This window comes from Capra hircus, chromosome 3 (assembly GCF_001704415.2).
Source record: "Capra hircus breed San Clemente chromosome 3, ASM170441v1, whole genome shotgun sequence".
NCBI lineage: Eukaryota > Metazoa > Chordata > Mammalia > Artiodactyla > Bovidae > Capra > Capra hircus.
In genome coordinates this window covers 26,799,895-26,821,072 of record NC_030810.1, presented here as the reverse complement: position 1 = coordinate 26,821,072, position 21,178 = coordinate 26,799,895, and the positions used below count along the sequence as shown (strand labels likewise).

At 51.4% G+C, this 21,178-nt stretch overlaps 2 protein-coding genes across 8 annotated transcripts in view; one reads left to right on the top strand and one right to left on the bottom strand.

Annotated features, from left to right (window-relative positions):
- Positions 210-17,358, top strand: CC2D1B (coiled-coil and C2 domain containing 1B). Of its 5 annotated transcripts, XR_001917611.1 has the most exons (26): positions 210-354; positions 1,928-2,014; positions 3,171-3,315; positions 4,368-4,471; positions 4,840-4,992; positions 5,434-5,559; positions 5,755-5,914; positions 6,095-6,276; positions 6,433-6,508; positions 6,617-6,727; positions 6,802-6,932; positions 7,148-7,220; positions 7,421-7,557; positions 7,982-8,099; positions 8,182-8,354; positions 8,744-8,869; positions 9,404-9,462; positions 9,538-9,654; positions 10,032-10,105; positions 10,244-10,302; positions 10,495-10,546; positions 10,998-11,097; positions 11,255-11,345; positions 12,458-12,587; positions 14,783-14,855; positions 14,990-17,358. XR_001917611.1 is itself a non-coding variant. In XM_018044155.1 (25 exons), the coding sequence occupies exons 2-24, from the start codon at positions 1,949-1,951 to the stop codon at positions 12,584-12,586; spliced, it is 2,562 nt and encodes an 853-aa protein (XP_017899644.1). In that variant the 5' UTR covers positions 210-354; positions 1,928-1,948; the 3' UTR covers position 12,587; positions 14,783-17,358. The 5 variants fall into 5 exon arrangements, 4 of the variants coding, with proteins under 4 accessions (XP_017899644.1, XP_017899639.1, XP_017899633.1 ...); XM_018044155.1 differs by having other exon boundaries at positions 14,783-17,358; XM_018044150.1 differs by lacking the exons at positions 14,783-14,855; positions 14,990-17,358 and adding an exon at positions 613-716 and having other exon boundaries at positions 12,458-12,828.
- ZFYVE9 (zinc finger FYVE-type containing 9) overlaps positions 18,211-21,178 on the bottom strand; it is a 186,261-nt gene continuing 183,293 nt past the window's right edge. For all 3 annotated transcript variants that reach the window (XM_018044123.1, XM_018044125.1, XM_018044130.1), the window contains 2 exons: positions 20,980-21,156; positions 18,211-19,461 (listed from right to left, as the gene is read on the bottom strand). In XM_018044123.1, coding sequence (XP_017899612.1) covers positions 19,300-19,461; positions 20,980-21,156 — 339 coding nt within the window. In that variant the 3' untranslated portion in view covers positions 18,211-19,299. The remainder of the gene's footprint in view (positions 19,462-20,979; positions 21,157-21,178) is intronic.

The following is a 21,178-nucleotide window of genomic DNA, read 5'->3' as shown; positions in this document are numbered from 1 at the left end:
TGGCGGGAAACCTGTAAGTGGGCTAGTACAGACGGTGAGGCTGCTGCGTTTGCTTCAGATGCGAACAACGTGGAACGGCGCAAAGACCCTCCCAGAGAACTTGGCGTTCCCTGCCCGAAGGCGCCTGCGCGCTGAGAACTCCACCCTTGGAGTCACCTGTTGGAGCGCCACGCCCGCTTCGCCTTGCGCATGCGTGATTCGCGCCGCACCGGCCGTGGAGTCACGTGTTAGAGCGCGAGGCGTCTCCCGCCGGGGCGCTTCCTGTCACGGCTGCCTCGGCGGCCCAGGGGCCGCGGGAGGCCTGGGCGGTACCGGGCGGGAGAAGGCCCGGGTCGGTTTCGGATCCGCCGCGAGGTATGCCGCGAACCCGCCCTCTGGCCAGGGAAGAGGAGGGGACGGCGGGGGAGATGGAGGCGGCCGGGCAGGGCTGGGCAGGGCGGCGCGTCCTGCCGCGGGAGTGGGGTCCCCGGCTTCGCCTCCCCTGCGCACTCCCTGCCCTCCTCTCTCCAGAGCCTGCGTCTGGGTCCAGCACCGCTGCTCCCAGTCGGGTGCCCCCGGAGCCGCAGACTTGACGAGTCTCGCCGACCCACTCACTTCGTGTCCCCTTCTCAGTTGACCACCCGCCGTACACCCAAGTCACTGAAATCTGACGCCTTGGAGTCACTCTGAGCGCCTCCTCCGTGCGCGCACAGCCAGTTAATCTCCGAGTCCTGCTGGTTGTACCCCTCTAACTCTGGAATCGGTCCACTTCTTTCTCTCGCCAACACCGACCCCACGGTCCGTCAGCCTCTCCCCTTTTCGCCGGGACCGATTCACGATGCTCGGTGTCGAGACGGCTTCCAGCCTGCGTTCTCCCTCCTTCCCTCCTTCCTTCTTTTCTGCAGCCACGGGGCATGTTTCTGAATCGCCGATCTCATCCCCTCACGTCCTTTGCCTTCAGAACCGTGCCCAAACTGCTTCAGGCTTCAGAGTTTTTCTCCTTTGCCCCTTGCTGACATTTGCAGCGTCGCTTGTCTCACACTGTATGCCGCACTAATCCCAGCTTAGTTTCCCTGTGCGAGTCAAGCTGTTGTCACCTCAGAACCATTATCAGGTTGTTCCCTATGTTTGGAATCCTATTTCTCTTCCTCCCCCTCAACATGTTCATGACTCAGCACAGGATTCACCTTCTCCAAGAAGCCTTTTCTCTCTCTGCTGGATAAGGGCCGGCCCTGGGCAGCCGAGGCGCCTGGCACATCCCTGTTTGGGTTTTGTCCAGTGGTGAGGGGCTCTCCACCTTGTGAATGTTCTTTGAGAGCTGAGGGCATGTCACATCCACTCCTGCCCTCCGGGTGCCTAGCACAAGGTCTCATACATAGTAGGTCCAGTGAATGGTTGTGAGATCTTGGAGAGAATCTGAATACCGAGTCAGATTTCTCTAGAGCAGAACTGTCCAATAGAACTTGGCACAGTGATGGAAATGTTCATTATTTGTGCTGGCCCATGGTAGCCACTAACTGAGGGACAGAAACTTTAACTTGATTAAATTTAAACATCAGCAGCCACATAGGGCAACCATGCTTAAGAGCACAGTTTTAGAGCCTTTCTGAATCCTGCCAAGCCTTACACCCTCCCTGTACCTGGAGTTAACTTCCCTGATCTGCCTTCTTAGGCCACTCACCACTCAACGTCTTGGGTTTAATCCAGATTAAATCACTTTTGATTGTGTCCACTCTCCGCTCTTAACGGTATTAATAGGTGGTCCCCTCCCTTCCAACTTCTCTGTTGCTTGCTTCAGTGCTTTGCTTCCAGCTTAGGTATTTCAGCCTTGGATGTTAAGCATATTAAGCATTGCCTTCTTTGTCTGAGTTGGGAGTTTACTAACCACACCTGTTAGGGGTGGGGCTTGTAAGCTGCTCCAGTCTGAGTTTCTTCCACTCCCCACTAGACAGGTATCCAGGCTGCCAAGATGCCAGGGCCAAGACCTCGGAAGGGCCCTCAGGCCAGTGGCCAGGGTGTGGCAGCTGCCAAGCAGGTATGGATATAGCCTCCTTCACCTTCACTTCTGAGTCAATCTGAGGGTAAAGGTCTTTTATAATTTGGGCAAACTGGGTCCTGTGTGGTTTCCTTGTTAAGTCTAGCGACTTTCAGCCATGCCTCCATAAGCTGGCAGAAGCCATGGAGACCCTCTGGACCAGCCCCTGCCACACACATGTGGAAGCTAAGGCCTGAACTCTGTTGTGTTTCAACCCAGGCTTCCTCCTGCAATGACCATCTCCATGTGAACGACCCAGAGAGTTCAGGAACCACCAAAATTTAGCGTGTTCTCATTGGATCTGCCTGCTCACTTTCTCTCTTTATTTCTTTTGGGCCCAAATTTGAGACTTCTTAGCCTATTGTTACTATCTTAAAAGAGGCAGGTAAGGGTGGTGGTAGGATAAAAGGCATAGACTCAAGTCACAAGACCTCGTTTATTTTATTTGAAAATTTTCAGCTGCACCTTGTGGCATGGGAGATCTTATAGTTTCCTGACCAGGGATCACACCTACTCCCCTTGAAGTAGAAGCATGGAGTCTCATTGAATGGCCAGGGAAATCCCCTAAGACCTTATTTTAAATTCTAGCCCTGCCACACTTACAGGGCTGTCTCAGTTTCATCTGAACATGGAGATAAAAATAGGACCCACTTTAGGTAGGACCTAAAGGTCATAAAGACAGAGAGTAGAGTAGTGGTTACCCTGGGGGTGGGAGGAGGAGAAATGGGGAGTTGTTTCAGTTTTGCAAGATTGTGATAATAGTTATGCAACAGTGTGAATGTATTTAATGCCATTGAACTCTACACTTAAAAATGGTTAAGATGGTAATTTTCATGTTACATGTGTTTTACCACAATTTAAAAGGAAATAGGCTCTACCTCAGGATTTTGAAAATTAACTAAGATAGTCACATAGGCTGCCAGTTACCCTGCCTGGCAGCTGGTGCTGTTATTGTTAGTAATGGCAGTGGGATCTTACTGGGCCCTTTGTAGAGTCACCAGGGAGATAAGTGTCCCAAGGAGTAAAGTTTCAGGCCTTAGTTTCCCTTTCTGCAAGTTAGGCCCCGCAGGGAGCTGCTTAGCTCTTGCGGATTGACTTGGGCTGGGCTCCACCCTCTCCTCCTTGTATGGTTCTTAGAAACCCTCTCTGCTCTCAGCTCGGACTCTTTGTGGAGTTCAGCCCTGAAGACGTGCTGCTGGGGGTGGAGGAGGCTGAAGACGACGGGGACCTGGAGGCAGAGTTGCTGGCTCTCACTGGGGAAGCAGGGACCACGGGCAGGAAACCAGCACCCAAGGGGCAGGGTGAGTTTGCCACAGTTGGTGCTGGGACCAGGTGGCTCAGGCAGGTGGTTGGACGGGCCTTTCCTCACAGCTGCGGGGAGCCGGCCAGATCACCTGGCTCTTCTGGTGCTCCTGCCGCTTCTGCAGCATTCCCTCTGAGAGGCCGTCTCGCTCTGCTCACTTGCCTGTGTGTTGTGTGGGGGGAGCGCACTCCTTCCTGGGTTGCACCCTCTCCCTTTGGACAGTCAGAGTCTCTGGGCCTGGTGTAGCCTAGGGACTCAGCACAGACTGAATCGGTCACACAATGAGTGCGCAGAAATTGTATCAAATGGACGAATAAGTGGTATCTTCCTGCCCAGCTTGAAGAGGACAGAGACCTGAAGCCTTGTGGGGGAGGCCAGAGGGAACCAGGAGCCCTCAGAGAAAGCCATCTCCCCTCCCACATGTCCCTGAGCTGAGGGCAAGGAGAGGACCCTGAAGGGAACGACTGGTCCGGGAGAACCGTGGCCATCCCTTCTCTCTTAGCACAAACCTGCTTTGGGTTTGATGAGCTTGGGTTTGAATCTTGACTCTGCTGTTTACCGAGATTGCAATGTTAGGAAAATTAATAAAGTTCTCAGTTTACTCATATATAAAATGAGGATAATATTACTTTTGGAACGTGGGGAGTGGTACCTGTGCTGCGCGGCTTACCCGATCTTAGTTCCCTGGCTGGATTCTCAGACGTGAAAGTGCAGAGTTCTAACCACTGGACTACCAGGGAATTCCTAGTATTACCTATTTTGTGGAATCATTGGGAAGCTCAGATGTTAAAAATCTTCATATATGAAAGATGTGGCTAGGGGGAATGGATGGCTATGTTTGTGAATAACTTCCACAGTAAAAGGGCTGAGAAGGCAGTAGCCTGATGCCTGTTGGGAGGGCCTGGAAAAGTTTCCCTGCAGAGGTGGGACTCTGGCTGTGGAAGGAAGCTGCCTGGGTGTATCTGCCAGTGCAGTGGATTGGAGACCATCCTCTACTCCTCGGGAACCTTTTTTGTGTTGCTCTGACCCTCTGTGACCCTCTTCCCCCAGCCCCCCTGCCTATGGCCCACATCGAGAAGTTGGCAGCAGACTGCATGCGGGATGTGGAAGAAGAGGAAGAGGAGGAAGGGCTGGAGGAGGATGCAGACTTGCTGGTGCGTCTGCCAGGCTGGTGTTGAGGGCTCTGTGGTCAAGCTGTGGAGGAGGCCTGGGTTTGTCCCTCTGTGTGCTGATGTTGAGCGAGTGCCTTGCCTTTCCTGGACCCTTGTCTTGACTATACGGTGTGAGACGTCTCCTGACATTTGAGCTCTGTACTTGGGGATTCTCAGATCTGGAGACTTCACTGTTTGGGGGGCTGTCCTTGATCAGATTGGAAGGGTGTAGGAGTGTTCTGGTAAAGGGGACTTTCAGGCACAGTGAGTGATGCTGGGAAATACAGTTGGAGGAGAGAGTCCTTTATTCTCAGGTCCTGTCAGGGGTATGATCGTGAGGCTCCCAACTCTTGGGTTCTGTGTCTCCCCAGACGGAGCTGCAAGAGGTCCTGGGTACAGATGAGGAGGCTGGGGCCCTGGATGGTGATGAGACAGCCAGCCTGGGTGGCCCTGAGGAGAAGGAACAGGAAAATGAACCTCCGGTGCAAGCAGCTCTCTTGACAGCTCCGGTCCCAGCAGCTCAGGTAGGTTCCGGAGGTCTCCAGTGTGCCTTTGGCTGTGTCCTCTGTGCCTACATGCCCCTGTAGAGCACACATGGAGCACAGCTTGTCTAGGGACGCTGCGGTAATAACCCTTTGCAGAGCCCTCCTCCAGCAGCTGCCCCGAGCCGAGACTGAGCACGAGAAACTCCTTGGAGGCTGCCGGCCTCAAAGGCCTCTCTGTTCTGCCATCCGCCCCCTGCAGCCATTTCCCGGCCTCCACAGATTGTCTGGACCTCTGTGTCTGCCTCTGACATGGCCTCTGGCCTCTCCATTGAGTCTTTGTCTCCCACCTTGAGGCTTTTAGGCCCTCCTTCTCCTTGAATCCAGGCGGTTCGTGTTCTGGGGCAGCTTCCTTGCAAGGAGGGAGTGGCAGGGGCCTAGCTGGCCCTGGAGTGGCCAGGCCCTGAACTGAAGTATCCACAGGCTGGAGGGCCCCGGGGGCTGCAGGCCCTGTTGGAGGATCGGATCCGCAACTACCAGGAGGCCGCGGCCAGTGCTCAGGAGGCAGGTGAAGCGGCCAAAGCCAGGCGCTGTGAGCGCGGCCTGAAGGTGCGTTGGGCTCAGCTGGGCACCAGCGCTGGGAGGAGTGAGGCTGGGGGCAGTGAAGGGTGAAGCACCAGAGGAGCTTGGTCCAGCGGAGGGGAAGCCGCTCCACCGGAATGTGGAGGTGAAGGACCCCTGGCCTGTCTGAGCAGGCTGCAGTCCGTGGTGGCTGGCTAGGTTTCTGGTTCTTTTCTCTCTAAGACACTGGAGTCCCAGCTGGCTGCTGTGAGGAAAGGCAAAAAGATCAGTGAGGGTGAGATCCCGCCTCCTGTGGCCTTGGGCAGAAGGCCTCCGGCCCCCCAGGAAACAAGCGACAGGAGCCCTGAAGCAGAAGCCCCAGCTGCCCCCTCCGTGGAGCCAGGTATCTGGAGACAGTCGGATCCTGGCCGAGTTCCCAGGGTCAGGGCCCGTGGCCTGCCTCCCCATCCTCCGTTGTCCGTGGCCATCAGCCACAACTTCCCTAAGACGTTCTCGGGCTAGCCAGACCCGGAGGCACTGGAAACCTCCTTTGACCTTGATATTTTCTTTTGTTTCTCCATAGACAATCCCTCCCAGCCTGAGACAAGCCTCTTGGGCAGCCCTGGTATTTCTGCCCCACCCGACTCAGACCCAGACCCACGGGCCCTGCTGTTGGCCCGACAGAGAGAGTACAAAGTGGCTGCTCTGAATGCCAAGCGGGCTGGAGACCTAGACCGTGCCCGAGAGCTCATGAGGGTTGGGAAGGTATGGCATCTGGTCCGGAGGCCCTGTGTCCAGCCCCTCATTTCACAGATGTGAGCGGTGACCCGACCAAGCTTCACTGAGACTGGTCTGGGGGGGCTTTTCAGCCCAGATCCTTGGGGTTCCCTGGCTTATGTCCCCACCGTGTTCCTACCGCAGAGATTTGCTGCTGTCCTGGAGGCCCTGGAGAAGGGGCAGCCTGTGGACCTGAGTGCCATGCCCCCATCACCAGAGGGTCAGTATCAGGGTCGGGGGGGCGGGGGGAAGCCTGCTCAGGCTAGGGCTGGAGCTGGCCAAGCATCCCTACCCACCCATACCTACACCTGTGCTCTGGATTCCCCAGACCTGAAGCCCCTTCCACAGGCTTCCCAAGTCCCAACAGCGCCCTCAGATACACCCCCAGCAGTGGAGCGAATGCACCCAGTGATGGCCTCTGACATCCCAGCAGCCCCCGGTAGGCCTGGGGACACTGGAGTGGGGACCTGGGGGGAGGCAGGCAGAGCTAATACTGTCCTTTCTCCTTTCAAGTGGCCCCTGCTGAGCCACAGACAGTGCTGGATGCCCTGCAGCAGAGGCTGAACAAGTACCGCGAGGCAGGCACCCAAGCTCGGGGCAGTGGGGATGAGCGCAAGGCCCGGATGCACGAGCGCATTGCCAAGGTGGGCTGCAGCCTGCCTCCTTGACCAGCTGCTGTCCGTCTGCTCCCTGGTCTTTGAGTCTTCATCTTGTCTGTGTGTCTCTGGAGCTCTTGCCGTCTCAGGGGCTCTCCTTCCTCCTGGGGCTGCTGTCTTCGTCTTCCTCTTCCTGCCTCTGCTTGAGTAGAGCCTGTGACTGCTGCCCACCACAGGTCCCTCCCTCCCTCCCTCTCTTGCAGCAATATCAAGATGCCATTCGAGCCCACCGGGCAGGACGGAAAGTTGACTTTGCCGAGTTACCTGTTCCTCCAGGTGAGTGGGGTTTGGCCTGGGGGCTCATGAGGTCTCTGAGCAGGATAGAGGGGAGGGAGAAATGATTTCTCACACATCAGCCTCCACCCTGGGGGAACTACCCATCCCAGCCATGGCCAGGAATACCCCAGTAGGACCCAAAGCAGCCTGATGCATCCTCAAGGCTCCCTGAACCCTTTCCCAGTGTCTCTCTCATGCAGGATTCCCCCCTATACCTGGCTTGGAGCCCACCGTGGCTACTGAGGAGGATATGATGGCAGCTACTTTGGCAGCTGCCCGGAAACTGGCCTCCTCAGAGGATACAGCCCCAGTAGAGGAAGAGGAGGAGGATGACAAGGTTTGGCTGAGGGCCCGTGACACCGGGGACTGGTGGGGGAAACAGCCGATGAGGGGTAAACCCAGACATTGGTGTCCATACTAACAAGCCCAGCAAGGTAGACATTTTTGCTTTTATTTCATAGAGATAAAAACCTGGGCTAGGGCACCCAGCTAGGAATTAACAGGGCTGGAATCAGACCAGGGTCTTTCTGACTTCAGAACCCAGTTCGATCCCTTTTCCCCTACTCTCTCACGCTGGGAGGTTAGCGCAGAGAACTTTTGAGACTTCTGGTTCTGAGATTCTCTAGGGTCCATGAGGGAAAGCCATTCATCTCAGGCCACACAGTGAGCAGTACAGTGTTGTGAAGAGACCCTGAGTCAGGGAGCTGCCATGGCCAGGGTGGGGAACAGAACCCATGTGACAGCCTCCTGGGCACCTGCAGGATGAGCCCCCAGCCCAGGCCCCAGTGGCCAAGAAGCCAGCACAGCCTCTCGTCCCTTCATCGCGGCCCCTGCCTGAGCCCAAGACCTCGAGTTCTAAGGAGGCGCTGAGTCCATCTGGTGAGTTGGGGAGAAGAGGGATGGAGGAGGGAAGGCTGTGGTGAGAGGCAGTGTGGCTCTCACCTGTGTCCCCTCCCTCTAGCACGAGAGCAGCTGGCCCTGCTGGAGGCACGGAAACTGCAGTACCAGCGGGCAGCCCTGCAGGCCAAGCGTGGCCGGGACCTGGAGCAGGCCAAAGCCCATCTGCGGGTGGCCAAAGCCCTCGAGGCTCAGATCACCCAGGTGCGAGCTGGCCGCCCTGTGGACCTCTCCAAGGTGAGTGTCGCCTGGTTAAGCAGCAGGACTTCTTGGGCAGCGAGGTGGGTGGCAGTCTTGATGAGCAGGACTGTGAACAAGCTTGCTTGAAGGAGAGGGTACTTGAATAGGACATGGTAACAGCTGAGAACGTTTTTGCTTATGTGTCTGCCTGTCCCATGACTCCAAGAGAGCCCTGGGGGCGTGCCTATGGCGAGAGGTGACAAGGCCGGGCAAGGCCAGTGGAAAACAGAGCAGTGTGCTGGGGTAGGCTGGCAGGCAGTGAGTTCCCATCTCTTGGGGCTACTGGAAGCTGGAGAAACATTTAGTTTAGATTTCTGGTCTGTTTGGCTCAGTAGAGGAGTAATTTGACTCTCGAGGGCCCCTGAGGGGCCTTGTGACCTGGACAGGTACCTTCACCCTTAACGGATGAGGAGGGTGACTTCATCCTGATCCACCATGAGGACCTGCGACTCTCTCAGAAGGCTGAGGAGGTGTATGCTCAGCTACAAAAAATGCTTCTGGAGCAACATGAGGTCAGTCCTCCCCTTCCAGTGCCCATAGCCTCCCCTTGGCGAAAGGCAAGATAGGGTTCAGATTCTAGCTCTTCAGCTTACTGGCTGTGAGATCTTGGGTAAGGAATTTCTCTTCTCTAAACCACGTTTTCCTTATCTGTACAATAGGATGATTAATACCCCTCTTGCAGGGCTATGAATTTCAAACAACAGAGTGGAGGGGGAATTACCTTGAAGATGGGAGAAAGACGTGTTTGAGGAGCATTTGTATATTTCGGTGTATCTATCTGAATGCTGCCTGCAAGTCTGGTTGCTAAAGTGATGAGGAAGAAGAGGAATTTGCTAAGGGAATTTGGGGGAATGGCTATCCCCAATAGAGGAAACGGCAACAACTTAGTGCAGTGGGACTTGGGAACAGTGACCTGGGGTTATTATGTTGGAGAAGGAGAGAGGGAGGCTACAGAAGGTTGGAGCTTTCAGAGGGCAGGCCTTGAAGGCCAGCTTAGTTGGGTCCTGTTCTGGACCACGGAGTCACTCTGCACCCCCCATTTCCAGAAGTGTCTGCTGTTCTCCAAGCAGTTCATGCACCAGGGCAACGTGGCTGAGACCACCCGGTAAGTGCAGGGCTGGGGCCAGAGCTTGTGGGGTAGGAAGCAGGAAATGCTGATGTGTACACCTTTTCCTGTCAGGTTTGAGAAGCTTGCTCAAGACCGCAAGCAGCAGCTTGAGATCCTGCAGCTGGCCCAGGCTCAAGGCCTGGACCCTCCCAGCCACCACTTTGAGCTGAAGACATTCCAGACTGTGAGGTGCCAAAGCCTGAGGGAGACCGTGGCTCCATGCAGGACTGGGCAGAGGCTGAGAGCCAGGGGTGGAGACTTAGGCCCCTTGAGTGAGGCTGTTCAGGCTTGGCCCTGACGTAGGCCCTGGGGCTGGGGAGGGGCAGGACAGGGTGCCTGCTTGTGAGGAGGGGCTTGGAGCTGTGTGGTCGCTGGGTTAGGAGCCCTGTACTAGAGTCACAGACCGAGGCCTTCACTCCAGCTCTGCTGCTCAGACTCAGACAGGTTTTGCCTCTCTGGGCCCACTCTCCTCTTGGCCACCACCCAGCTGGATAGGCAGGCATTGGAAGAGGTAACCTTTTCCCACTGCTCTCCTTCACTTTGCTCTCCTTGCTTCCCGGCTCTAGGATCTTTGCAGAACTCAACAGCACAGAAATGCATCTGATTGTTGTCCGGGGAATGAACCTCCCAGCCCCTCCAGGTAGCCCTGGGGCCACCCCTACTCTCTTGTCCAGACACTCCAGCCCTGGCCAGTAGGAGGCACTGGCTCTTCCTCTGCGTCAAGTGCTGGAGCTCCTGGCTACTCCCTGTGACCCTGACTCATCCTCCTCCTTCCTAGGAGTGACCCCTGACGACTTGGATGCTTTTGTGCGGTTTGAGTTCCACTACCCTAATTCGGTGAGGTTCTGATAGTAGGAGGGTCCTGTGAGCTCCATCTTCCCTTCCAAGGCCCTGGGCTCTTTTTCTCCCCATCCCTTGGTCTCACTCCCTTTAGGGGTCCCTTCCCTCAGCACAGATGTAGACCAGAGCTCCTGGGCCTGTATCTGTTTTTTTCAAGCTGTCTTGACTTCTCTCTCCTCACTGCTTTAGGACCAGGCTCAAAAAAACAAAACAGCTGTGGTGAAAAACACAAACTCTCCAGGTGAGGACCTACATGAAGGCTGCTTCCTCCTCCCCCTCCCCCTCTGATACACGTGTGCAGCACTTGGGTTTCCAGAGTACTTTCAGATCTATTATCTCACTTGGTCTACTTACCTTGGGAGATGAAGGCAGGTATTACTACTACTTCTCGAATGTAGCTGGGGAGGCTGAAGCTCAGAGAGGTAAAGGGATTTGCCTAGGGCCTTAAAGCAAAATGGTGGTGGAAATGGGACTTGAGTCCAAGAATCCTGACTCCCATTTTGATATGATCTGCGTCTAACAAGAACTGTCCAGGTGAATGTCAAAGCCAGGATTGGGATGCTCTACCTCCCTCTGGTGGCAGTGACTCTGAATTGCAGGCAGAAAGACGGAGTGGAGGCAAGTGGGCCAGTTTCCACGTGGTCAGGAGATTCCTGAGAGCCAAGTCCCTCCTCCTTCTCCCCCTCTTGCAGAATTTGATCAACTCTTCAAACTAAATATCAACCGAAACCACCGGGGCTTCAGGAGAGTGATTCAAAACAAAGGAATCAAGTTTGAAATCTTCCACAAAGGGTGAGGGCCCATTGCTCACACTGCCAAGGGGCTGGGAGGAGGGACTGGCTTCTGCTGCTGCCGCAGCCCCTCCTCCAGTTTTCTTGTGCTGGTTTTAGCCAGCTCATTTCCGCTGTCCTTGCCCAGTCCAGTCCTCTGCTGACTCTTGGCTTTCCAGATCCTTCTTCAGAAGTGACAAGCTGGTTGGCACAGCCCAGCTGAAACTGGAGCGGCTGGAGAATGAGTGTGAGATCAGAGAGATTGTGGAGGTAAGGTGGGCAAACTGGAGGACTTGGCCAGAAAAGGGCCAGCATTCTCTGAATATCAGTCCCTGTTGTAGGTCTTTTGGTGCCTGTAAAAATATCCGTAAGTGTTCTGTAGAGTATGTGCTATTCCCATTTCACAAATGATGAAATACAGAGGGTCTGAGAGAATTTCATTGTGTCAGAAAGGAAGTAGCTAGATTCTTTCCACAACACTCCGAGCTCTTCATGTTCCCTTGAGGGACCTGGTCATGGCTGTCAGTGTGGCGCACACGAATTCCTAGGTGTCTGGGAGCAGGTTTTGGTTGAGGCAGTTGTGGCAACATGATGAAGTAGAACAAACTCTGCACATAAAGTTGATAAGGTATTTCCAAGGAGGGACCTACCAGAACGCAGCTAGTGTGCTTAGGAATCACCCCCAGACAACTCCTTTAGCTGCCCTGAACTCACTGAATTTCACAGGGATGTGCCCCTGACGATAGCAACTGAGATCCACAGAGAAGGGTCTCTGGCAGAGCTGGGCCCAGACCTTGGCTGGTGCCTTCATAGGCTGAGGCTTTTCCTGCTGCATTGCCTCTGCCTGCTTGGGAGAGTTGTTCTTAAGTGGGGCCTGCTTTGCATCAGCCCCAGTGAGGTTGGTCAGACTTTAGAGCCTGTAGCACTGCTTTCTCCAGCTGCCTCTTCTGCACAGGACGAAGCAGCACGGTGGGTGAAAAGGCAGGCATGTCCTGACCTTGTTGCACAGTGGACTGTGTGGCTGTATCCCTCATGCCATCTGTGAACCGAGGGTTTGGGCTCAGTGGCTCTCAGGCTGTGCCTTAAAGCCAGAGCATTTCTTCTAGGAGTTGCCAGGGGACTCTGGGGCAAACTGAATAACACAACTCTAGATTTCTCACCTCCACGTCAGAGCACTGGTGCTTATTTGGATTGATGTATTTTCTGAGACTTACCTAAAACCACCGAACCCAAACGGCAGGAGGTTGGGCTTGTCCTGCAGTGGAGACTCTTCTGTTGACATGCGGGGTGCTTCAGCTCCTCTCTCACCTTGTGAGCACAGGGAGCTGCCTGCTCCCCGCCCCACCCCTCAGTTACCATCTCCCTCTCCGCGGTCCCCACAGGTCCTGGATGGAAGGAAGCCCACTGGGGGCAAGCTGGAGGTGAAGGTGAGGCTGCGGGAGCCTCTGAGTGGCCAAGATGTGCAGATGGTCACCGAGAACTGGCTGGTCCTGGAGCCCAGGGGCCTGTGAGGTGGGCAGCTCTCTGGGCCCTTAGAACCTCTGCCTGGGCTCCATGGGAACCCTTCCGGTACTCAACTCATATCTAAGGAGAAAACCAAGGAATTTCTCATCTGTGAGGAAGACCAAGAGGCAAAACTGTTGGGGTGGGCTCAGGCTGGTTCACGATCTTCAGTAGAACTGGGGAAGGAAGTTAACCCTCCCAGGTCTGTTGTCAGGAAACCCTTCTGAAAATCTACTTGTACACTCACTGCAGTTTAGACTTCTGTGCTTTGTGCAACAGAGGGTCAACGGTGGAGTCAGGCCAGCGACTCTTCTCCAGCTTTCTCCCCTGGGCTTTGCTGGCTAAAGAAGTCTTTGTACATAAAGGAGATGCTGCTACACAAGCACCAAAGACCTGTTAAGCACGTGCATTATTGACCACGGCTCTGGTCTTTCCTGTTGCTGGCCTCTCCCCAGGCCTCTACCAAAGCAGGCTGGATTCCAAGATTTCCCCCCGCCTCTCTGTCCGAGCAGGGAAAGGACAGCCTCATTGCTCAGCCATGGAGCCTTGTAACCAACCCCTTAACCCCTGTGAATCAACTGTTTGCAACTTGCCCCAGCCCTCAGTTGCACCATTTCTAGACGTGCCTTTAAAAGATAAAACTGTAAGGGATGGGAAAGCTCAAGTGTGATCTGGACCCCCCTCCCCCATAGGGTGGGGCAGGGTTCTGTGACTGCAGTTGGTCAGCAGCTGCCTGGCCCACACAACGCAGTGACCCCCAGCCCTGCCTGTGCCTCATCTGACAGCTGCTGCAGTAGCGTCCCTGCTTCCTGACGCACTCGGTGGAATTTTGTTCAGGACTGTGTGGTGGGAAGTGAAAGTAAGGTTATCTTGAGTTAGGTCCATGTACCTGAGACTGAAAGACAGTTAACTGAGGAAGAAAGAAAAAAAATTTATATATATATACATATGTGAAATGTAACTGATTTTATTTAAGAAACTAGGTCTAATTCATTGTAGGGGATTTACGTTCTCACAAAATAACCACCAAAGTCTTAAAAGCCCTGCTCCTCCATGTCACTGCCCCGCCCCTGCCCCGCCCCCACCCCTGTCACTTTTTAAAAGCCAGAGGGGCAGTAACATTTGTTAATTGACAGAAACTGCAGCTATGGCTTCCTCTTCAGAGACAGGGCAGGAGAAGCCTTGCCTCTTCATCTAATCACCTAGGGAAATCCCTAAATTTCTTCCCAAGAAATTCTTTGGATTTATTTTTGTCAACAGATGGGAGATCATGGAGTGATTTATATCAGTATTTGCAGTAGATTTCATGTTCAAAACTGCAGTAGTCTACATCTCTTAGAAATAAACTTTAACACCCCATTTTTCCCCCCCTTTCTTTGCAACATTAACAAAGCATTCCTGAAGATAGTATTTTTAAGGCTTTACACAAAGCAGATACATTCAACTTACTGATGATTGTAGTCCTGCAAACACAAATTTGGGATTGAGCTTTTGTGTGTGTGTCTTTTTCTGGGATGCAGCTGGACCACACTTCCCTGCCCTTAAGAGCAGAGCTTATAGTGTAACAACAGGGACAACAGATAACTTCTGAGAGCTAGAAAGCTAGTCTAGCTAATCTTACTAAAAATTCCATAGATGTGAGACTTAACACTTAAATGCAGTCATATCTGTGTCATACAAGCAGCCATCTAGAATGAAAAGGAGGGCTGTCAGCCCTCATAAGGTGGCCTAGAGCAGAGGGAAACCAAAGCGGGTTCCTGACTCAACCTAGTCTCCCCCTCAGGGTTTGTAAGTGCTAAGAAGGCTTGCAGTTTCCGACCAGTACCAGGAATGTCTAAACTCAGTCGTCTGTTAGAAATTGGATAGCAAGTTTTTCTCTGTGGTTCAGAGATTTCCCATCATAACTTGTTCAGTTTCATTCTGCTCCACTGCCCTTTGCTTTTTGAAAACCAGAACCTCCAGGCTGAGAGAGGCAGGACAAAGCCTCCCACTGGACTTAGAGACTGAGGTTCTTAAAAGGCCTTTGTTGTAGCCCAGGCATGCAGGGGTCACTGGCATGGGAGGAGCCTGCCCAGCCTCATCTTGTGCTAAGATTTATCCAAATGCAGCAATTCAGCAGTGCAGATTAGTGACTTGTGGGCAGTTGGGAACGAGCCACGACCCAAATCATTTTTAAATTTTAAAATTTCTTTTCAATTGTATAGGACATACTTTCTTCTGAATACAATATGGAAGAAATTTATCTTAGAACCAGGAAGTCTTGCTCACAATTAAAGGGTAAACTAGTTTGCATTTTACTACTTTCCTTTCTCACAGTTCTATTCTGAAACCTACATTGTTTCTTCCCAGTTTTTGAGTGCTTGTTTTCCAAATATTTGTGGGCAGTTTTTAAACACTGTTTTACCCTTAAGGCAGCTGCTTTGAAGATGAAACTGTGGGGCTGAGACTGGCAGAAGGCAGCACCAGGAAGCTTGCACCTGGTTCAGTTCCATCACAGATGGATTCTTCCCTTCTCTTAGCCTCAGCCTCCCAAACTCTAGAATGGACATTCTCATTCCTCTTATGCTCCTTTTCCCTTCTGGCTACATTACAGTCCTCCAAATCCCATTACCGTCATTATTAAAATTATTTCAGCATTATTATTAAACAACTATCACAGACTTTTTCTAGAAACAAGTGTTCAGCAGACTTATTGTCTGAAGTGCATTAAGTGCATAAATTATTCCCAAAATGACTATAGTTATGATAGACGAAAATTTGGTTGGAAATTCTGGGCTCACCAGCATTCAGGAACCAGTGTAGATGACGGAAGACACTGGATGGGAACTTACGCAGGGCAAAGTTCAGTTTATCTATAGCCCTAGAGACCAACTGTAAAGGAAATGAACTTTGAATATTTACTGGAAGGACTGATGCTGAACCTCCAATACTTTGGCCACCTGATGTGAAGAGCTGACATTGGAAAAGACCCCGATGCTGGGAAAGATTGAGGGCAGGAGGAGAAGGTGGTGACAGAGCAGCAGATAGTTAAACAGTGACTCAATGGACATGAATTTGAGCAAATTCCAGGAGATACTGGAGGACAGGGGAGCTTGGCATGCTGCAGTTCATGGCCTTGCAGAGTCAGACACGACTGAGCGACTGACCAAGAGTCCAGTAGGTGCTCAGATACATGTTGATTTAAAAAAACTGGAGAAACTACATTGCCTAGCATTTGGTGAGAATTTGGTGATTTTTTTTAAATGTAGTATTACCAGAATGGCAGTTCTGTTCCTCATTATAGGATCTCTATATCTCAGTCTGAGTTTACATTATAGAAGAATCTGCCTTATTTAGAAACATGATGTTTCCAGTTCTATACAGCATACAGTATATAAACACAAAAGTTAAGGAAAACAGTAAACTAGCCTTGGCTATCTTATGTCCAATTCTACAAGATGATTTTGTTAAATATAAAGGACATTTTATGCAATTGAGAATGGACCCAGCTCTGCAAGGCCAGAGTCTGTTCTTAGAATATAAAGGTTTGCACTGACCTGGAAGAAATGTGTACAACTGCAAGGTCTGTTTAGCTGAGAAGGAAGAAAGCTAACTCCTATAGGACTGAACCAAGAGAGCCAGCTCCTGTGGAAGCTCCAGTTTAGACCAAGCTGGATGTTGGACCCCAGGTTCCTACTACCCCTGTTAACAAGTGCACCCTGTGCCTGTCAGGTTTAAGGGTGACGGCCCAGGGCTCGGTCCTCACAAGCTGGTGTTCAGTGGGCACCCGTTCTTCCTTTGGAAGCTCCCAGGCTATGGGAAAGGTTACAATCCCAGCCCTCTGCAACCACCATCAGTGAAGCCTATGAAGAGGCAGATGTAGAATGTGGATTTTAGGGATAAACCTTGGGCTTCCCTGGTGGCTCAGCAGTAAAGAGTCCAATGCAGGTTCAACTCCTGGATCAGGAAGATCCCCTGGAGGAGGGCATGGCACTCCTCCAGTATTCCTGCCTGGAGAATCCCATGGATAGAGGAGTCTGGCGGGCTATAGTCCATTGGGTCACAAGAGTCGGACAGAACTGAGCGACTAAACAAAACAAGAGACACCTTTGGGCCTCAGAAAACAGCTACTAACCTAAAGGGAGTTCATCAGCCTGTAACTGCCAAGTACTAGGCCTAGCTGCAGCCACTGGGGAGCAGCCTGTCACTGTCCCAGGCCTGCACTACCTTCCAGGGGATTCTTGGAGCTGTGCTTTCACTGCAGAGGGCCCAGCCTCCCGCTTGGCCTGGGGTTTTAGAAGATGCCAGTGACAAGGAAGTGAGCTGCCCTACAGCAGTGTTTTTCAAACTGTGGGTTGTGCAATCTATTTTGTCTGACTAAAATTTTTAATTAAGGAGAAAATGATCAGAATGCATCACATATGTCATAGGTAAAACCAAATCCTGGCTTCTAATACCACTTCCACTAAAAAAAACCCCCCAGCTGATTCCAAGGCTGGCACAGGGTAAGCACAAGATGGCGCTGGGGCATCTTGTTAGGCCAGAAAAGGAAGTGTTAAGAAACAGGAGCATGTCACAAGGATGTGGGAGCTCACCTAAATAATGAATTAGAACCATTCAAAGAGTAATCCCAAGTCCATAATGAAAGTTAATTAAATGAATAAATAAGAAAGGGCTTTGGGAACTTTCTTGGCAGTCCAGGGGTTAAGACTCCATCCTTCAATGCAGGAGATGTGATTTCAGTCCCTGGTTGGGGAACTAAGATTCCAGATGCTGTGCAGTGCAGCACTCCCCCCGGCCACACCCCTCTCCCCCGGCCACACCCCTCTCCCCCTGCCACACCCTACCCCTCCGCCACCCCCCCGCCCCCCCACCCCCCCACACACACACACACACACACGACGGGTGTGAAAGTGAAGTGAGAGTTGCTCAGTCACGTCTGACTCTTTGCAGCCCCATGGACTGTATAGTCCATGGAATCTTCCAGGCCAGAATACTGGAGTGGTTAGCTTTTCCCTTCTCCAGGGGATCTTCCCAACCCAGGGATCAAACCCAGGTCTCCCGCATTGTAGGATTCTTTACCAGCATTAACTTTCATAAATAGATATATAAAAAGAAGAGTGTTGGCTTATAGGTAAATCAAGTGCAACTGATAAACAGGAAGTGCTGGAATTGAAAAATCTTGTAGCCATCATAGTAAAAGATCAATTCAGGCAAGAAACATCAGAATGCTAAATCTACGGGGACATTTCAATGAGTAAGATCTCCACATGATCAGAGTATCTCTACACAAACCAGTTATTTGTTCCAAGAGGGGAAATATCCAGTGGAGAAACCAGACAACACCTTGACCAGGTAAAAATTTATCATCAATGAAGGGCAGAAGGACATACACCTCAGCGACCCACGATGTGATGTCCCAAGAAGGACACAACATCACGAGTAGGATTCTGGCCAAGAACGCATAATTCATCTAATTCTGAGGAAATAACGACCAAATTAAAAATGGGGCATTTTCTGTTAAATGAGTTGGAGGAACCTATATTCACCAAAAATATCAATGACATAAAAAATAAAGGTGAGTCATGACAGAAACTTACCATGTCTGATACAGCCTGGAAGCTTCACTGGGTGGGAAGGACGCTGTGAAGGACATTATTGGACAGACGCTGGGTTAAAGTGTCAACCTGAAGTGGAGCCTGTCCTGTGGTGATGTGAGAGGATACCCTTATTTGTAGGAAGTCAGCATTAACGTACTTAGGGGTGAAGGACTTTGATGTATGCAATGTACTTCTCAAGTGCCTCAGTTTTTTATGGAGAGAGAAAAGGAGAGAAAGGAACACTGATAAAGCCAACAAATTAATCTGTAAGTAACAGGTGAATCTGGGCAAAGCATACATAGATTTTTTTTTTTAACTTGTCACTTTCCTGGAAGTTTAAATTATTTCTCAGTAAAATATTTTTTTAAACACCTCCCATGTGGAGAGCCCCCCTCTTGCACGGCCAGGGCACAGGATTCAATTCCTGGTCAGGAAACCAGGATCCTGTAAGCCATGTGGTGATGCCAAAAATACATAAAATGTTTCTAGTGTGTATTATAACTACAAACGTCTTGGGTATAATCTGTCAGCTTTACTATTCAAGTGACCTCATTTATACTGAGTCGCCCTTCTTTGGATAGAAGAGAGATAATCCTTTGGGTCTTTGATTCACTTCATGAATAATCTAGGGGGAAAAATAAATAAATGTGACTTCGTGAGGTTGCTGTATCTGGGACAAGATCAGTGTGAAACTTGTCCTTTTTACATCAATTCTGTATAAAGAGTTCAAGACTGATGCTTCATTTTTTTATTTCCCTTCTGCCCTCCCACCCACCCTTGGTGATGGCTGTACCCATTTGAGCATTTCTGAGCACAAGACCAAAAGTAAGTCTTAAAACAGAGGAGCAGAATTCTTGTCTAAACAGTAACAGAAGGGGATTAGCTGCAAGGATAGCATAACTTGTGCAGTAACAGAAGCTGCCCAGATCTTCTTGGTGGACAATGCATAGAAGACTTAGAATTATGGAACATCTGTCCCTCCACCACCCCTTCCCACCCCTGTACCCCAAACCCCCACTCCCACCCCACCCCTCATTAATAGTGTTAACAAAAGCTTAATTTTCCAGTTCTAAAGTGCAAATGATTTGGGTATGACTGCTGTTGCAACAGGTCTGAACAGAAAACAATGAAGTCCTCTCTGTCTACGCGATGTTTTCCAGAATATAAAAGATGAGTTCCATGACGATGGGGCCCTCACTGAGCTGGCAGGCCCCTCCATGGATCACCGGCACCAGAGCGCTGTCCAGATCGTTCATGTACTGCGAGGGAAGGGGCTGGCCATTGCTCCCTGCTTGATAGCCAACCTACACCGTGGAAAGAAGGGGATGACAGGTTACTGGACAGAGAAGATCTCTCCAGAGGGCTGAGGGCCAAGGAGGCTGAGCAGGAAAGGAGATGTCCTTTCTAGCCAGGGGCTAGACACTGGCAGTAAACACAAACTTCTCTTCCTTGGAACTGTCATGTACCATCCTATCATATATTCATCCTGCCCCTAGGACCTGGTAGCTGTGAGATGCTGGGCAAGACAATTAACCTGTTATGGTCTCAGTTTCCCAGGAAGGGAGGTGGGGGCACAGAGAGGTGTGGCATGTCAGCAGCAGTACATAAACCTTTGGTTGTGGAAGTTAAAATGAGAAATATACTGGGTAAACTCCCTAACACAGCAGGAACTGAACACCTGTCCTTCCATCCATTTCTCCATATACCATTTTTTAAACACCTACAAACACAAGAATTCAAGCATGAATGTAAACAGAGCTCCTGCCCTCAAGGGCCCCACATATTTAGTAGAAAAAAGTGCTGGTTCTTATTTTATGTGAAGTAATTCTCTCTCCAGTCAGCTTATCAGTACCATTGGGAAAGGACTGTAATACTCATTTGTATTACCCTGACATGCTTAGTAAAGTACTGGGCAAGACTATAAGTAGGAAATAACTATCTGTTGATTGATGACTAGTCAAGAAATGGAGCTAAACATATGACCTTTCACATCTTCCCTGATAACGACACAACTGCATCAAAGCCGGAGCACTGGGGCATGTCACAGGGATCTAAAATCCCAAAGAGCGACTTCCCTGGCTGTCCAGTGGCTACAGATCTGCACTCCAAATGCAGAGAACCCCAGGTGGATCCCTGGCCAGGGAACTAAGATCCCACATGCTGCCCCAAAACAATAAATAAAAAATAAAATCCAAAAGAAATGTAGAGAGATTAGAGTGCTAGGCCATACACAAGAGGCGCTGGGACCAGGAGGTGGGGGCGGGCTGCACTCAAGACTGGACTGTGGCTACACGGAGCACACAAAGAGGTTAGTGAGAGACAGGGAGGAAGGCCCGGCCACAGGAGACCCGCACCGACAGGGAAACTGATGGGGAAATGGTTCAAGTCATATCCACGAACTAGCATGGCAGTGTTGGCAGTAAGAAAACGACAAGAAGTGGACCTGCAGAGACCAGTCAGCAGAAGCCTGCTGTAGTTGGGCTAAGAAAACAACAAAAGACAGGACAGCCTGGGACCTGCTCTCTAAAGGAGGCAGGTGGCCCCTATGTCACTCACACAGGGGCGGCAGGTCCTCACACTTCTTACCCCACACTAAAAAGAACGACAAAGCAAGACGTTCAGGTGAGGAAGCCAGAATTCACGGGGTTCAGAGACGGACCAAGCAGCACACCCAGCTGTATTGCCAACAGAGGGAAAGCCAAAGACTGCATCCGGTCAGGCCCAAGGTGCAGAGACTTGCACTCTCTGGGTTGCAGGAAGAAAACTCGGGTGTCAGAAAACAGACACTGCCCAAGACCTGCTTCAGAGGCTGAGATTCTTACCTGATCTGAGTCAAGGGTCACACGAAGTCCCAGTTTTGTCATTCCATCTTCCTTCAGAAGCTTCAGGTGGGGACATAGAGCAAGACAAAAGGCCTTGGCAACATGCTCCGTTAGTCGGCTGTGATCTGCAGGATCACTCAGGCAGTTGTGCTGGTCGTCATTTTCTAGGAAAAACACCTGTTCCCCAAACAAGAGAGAC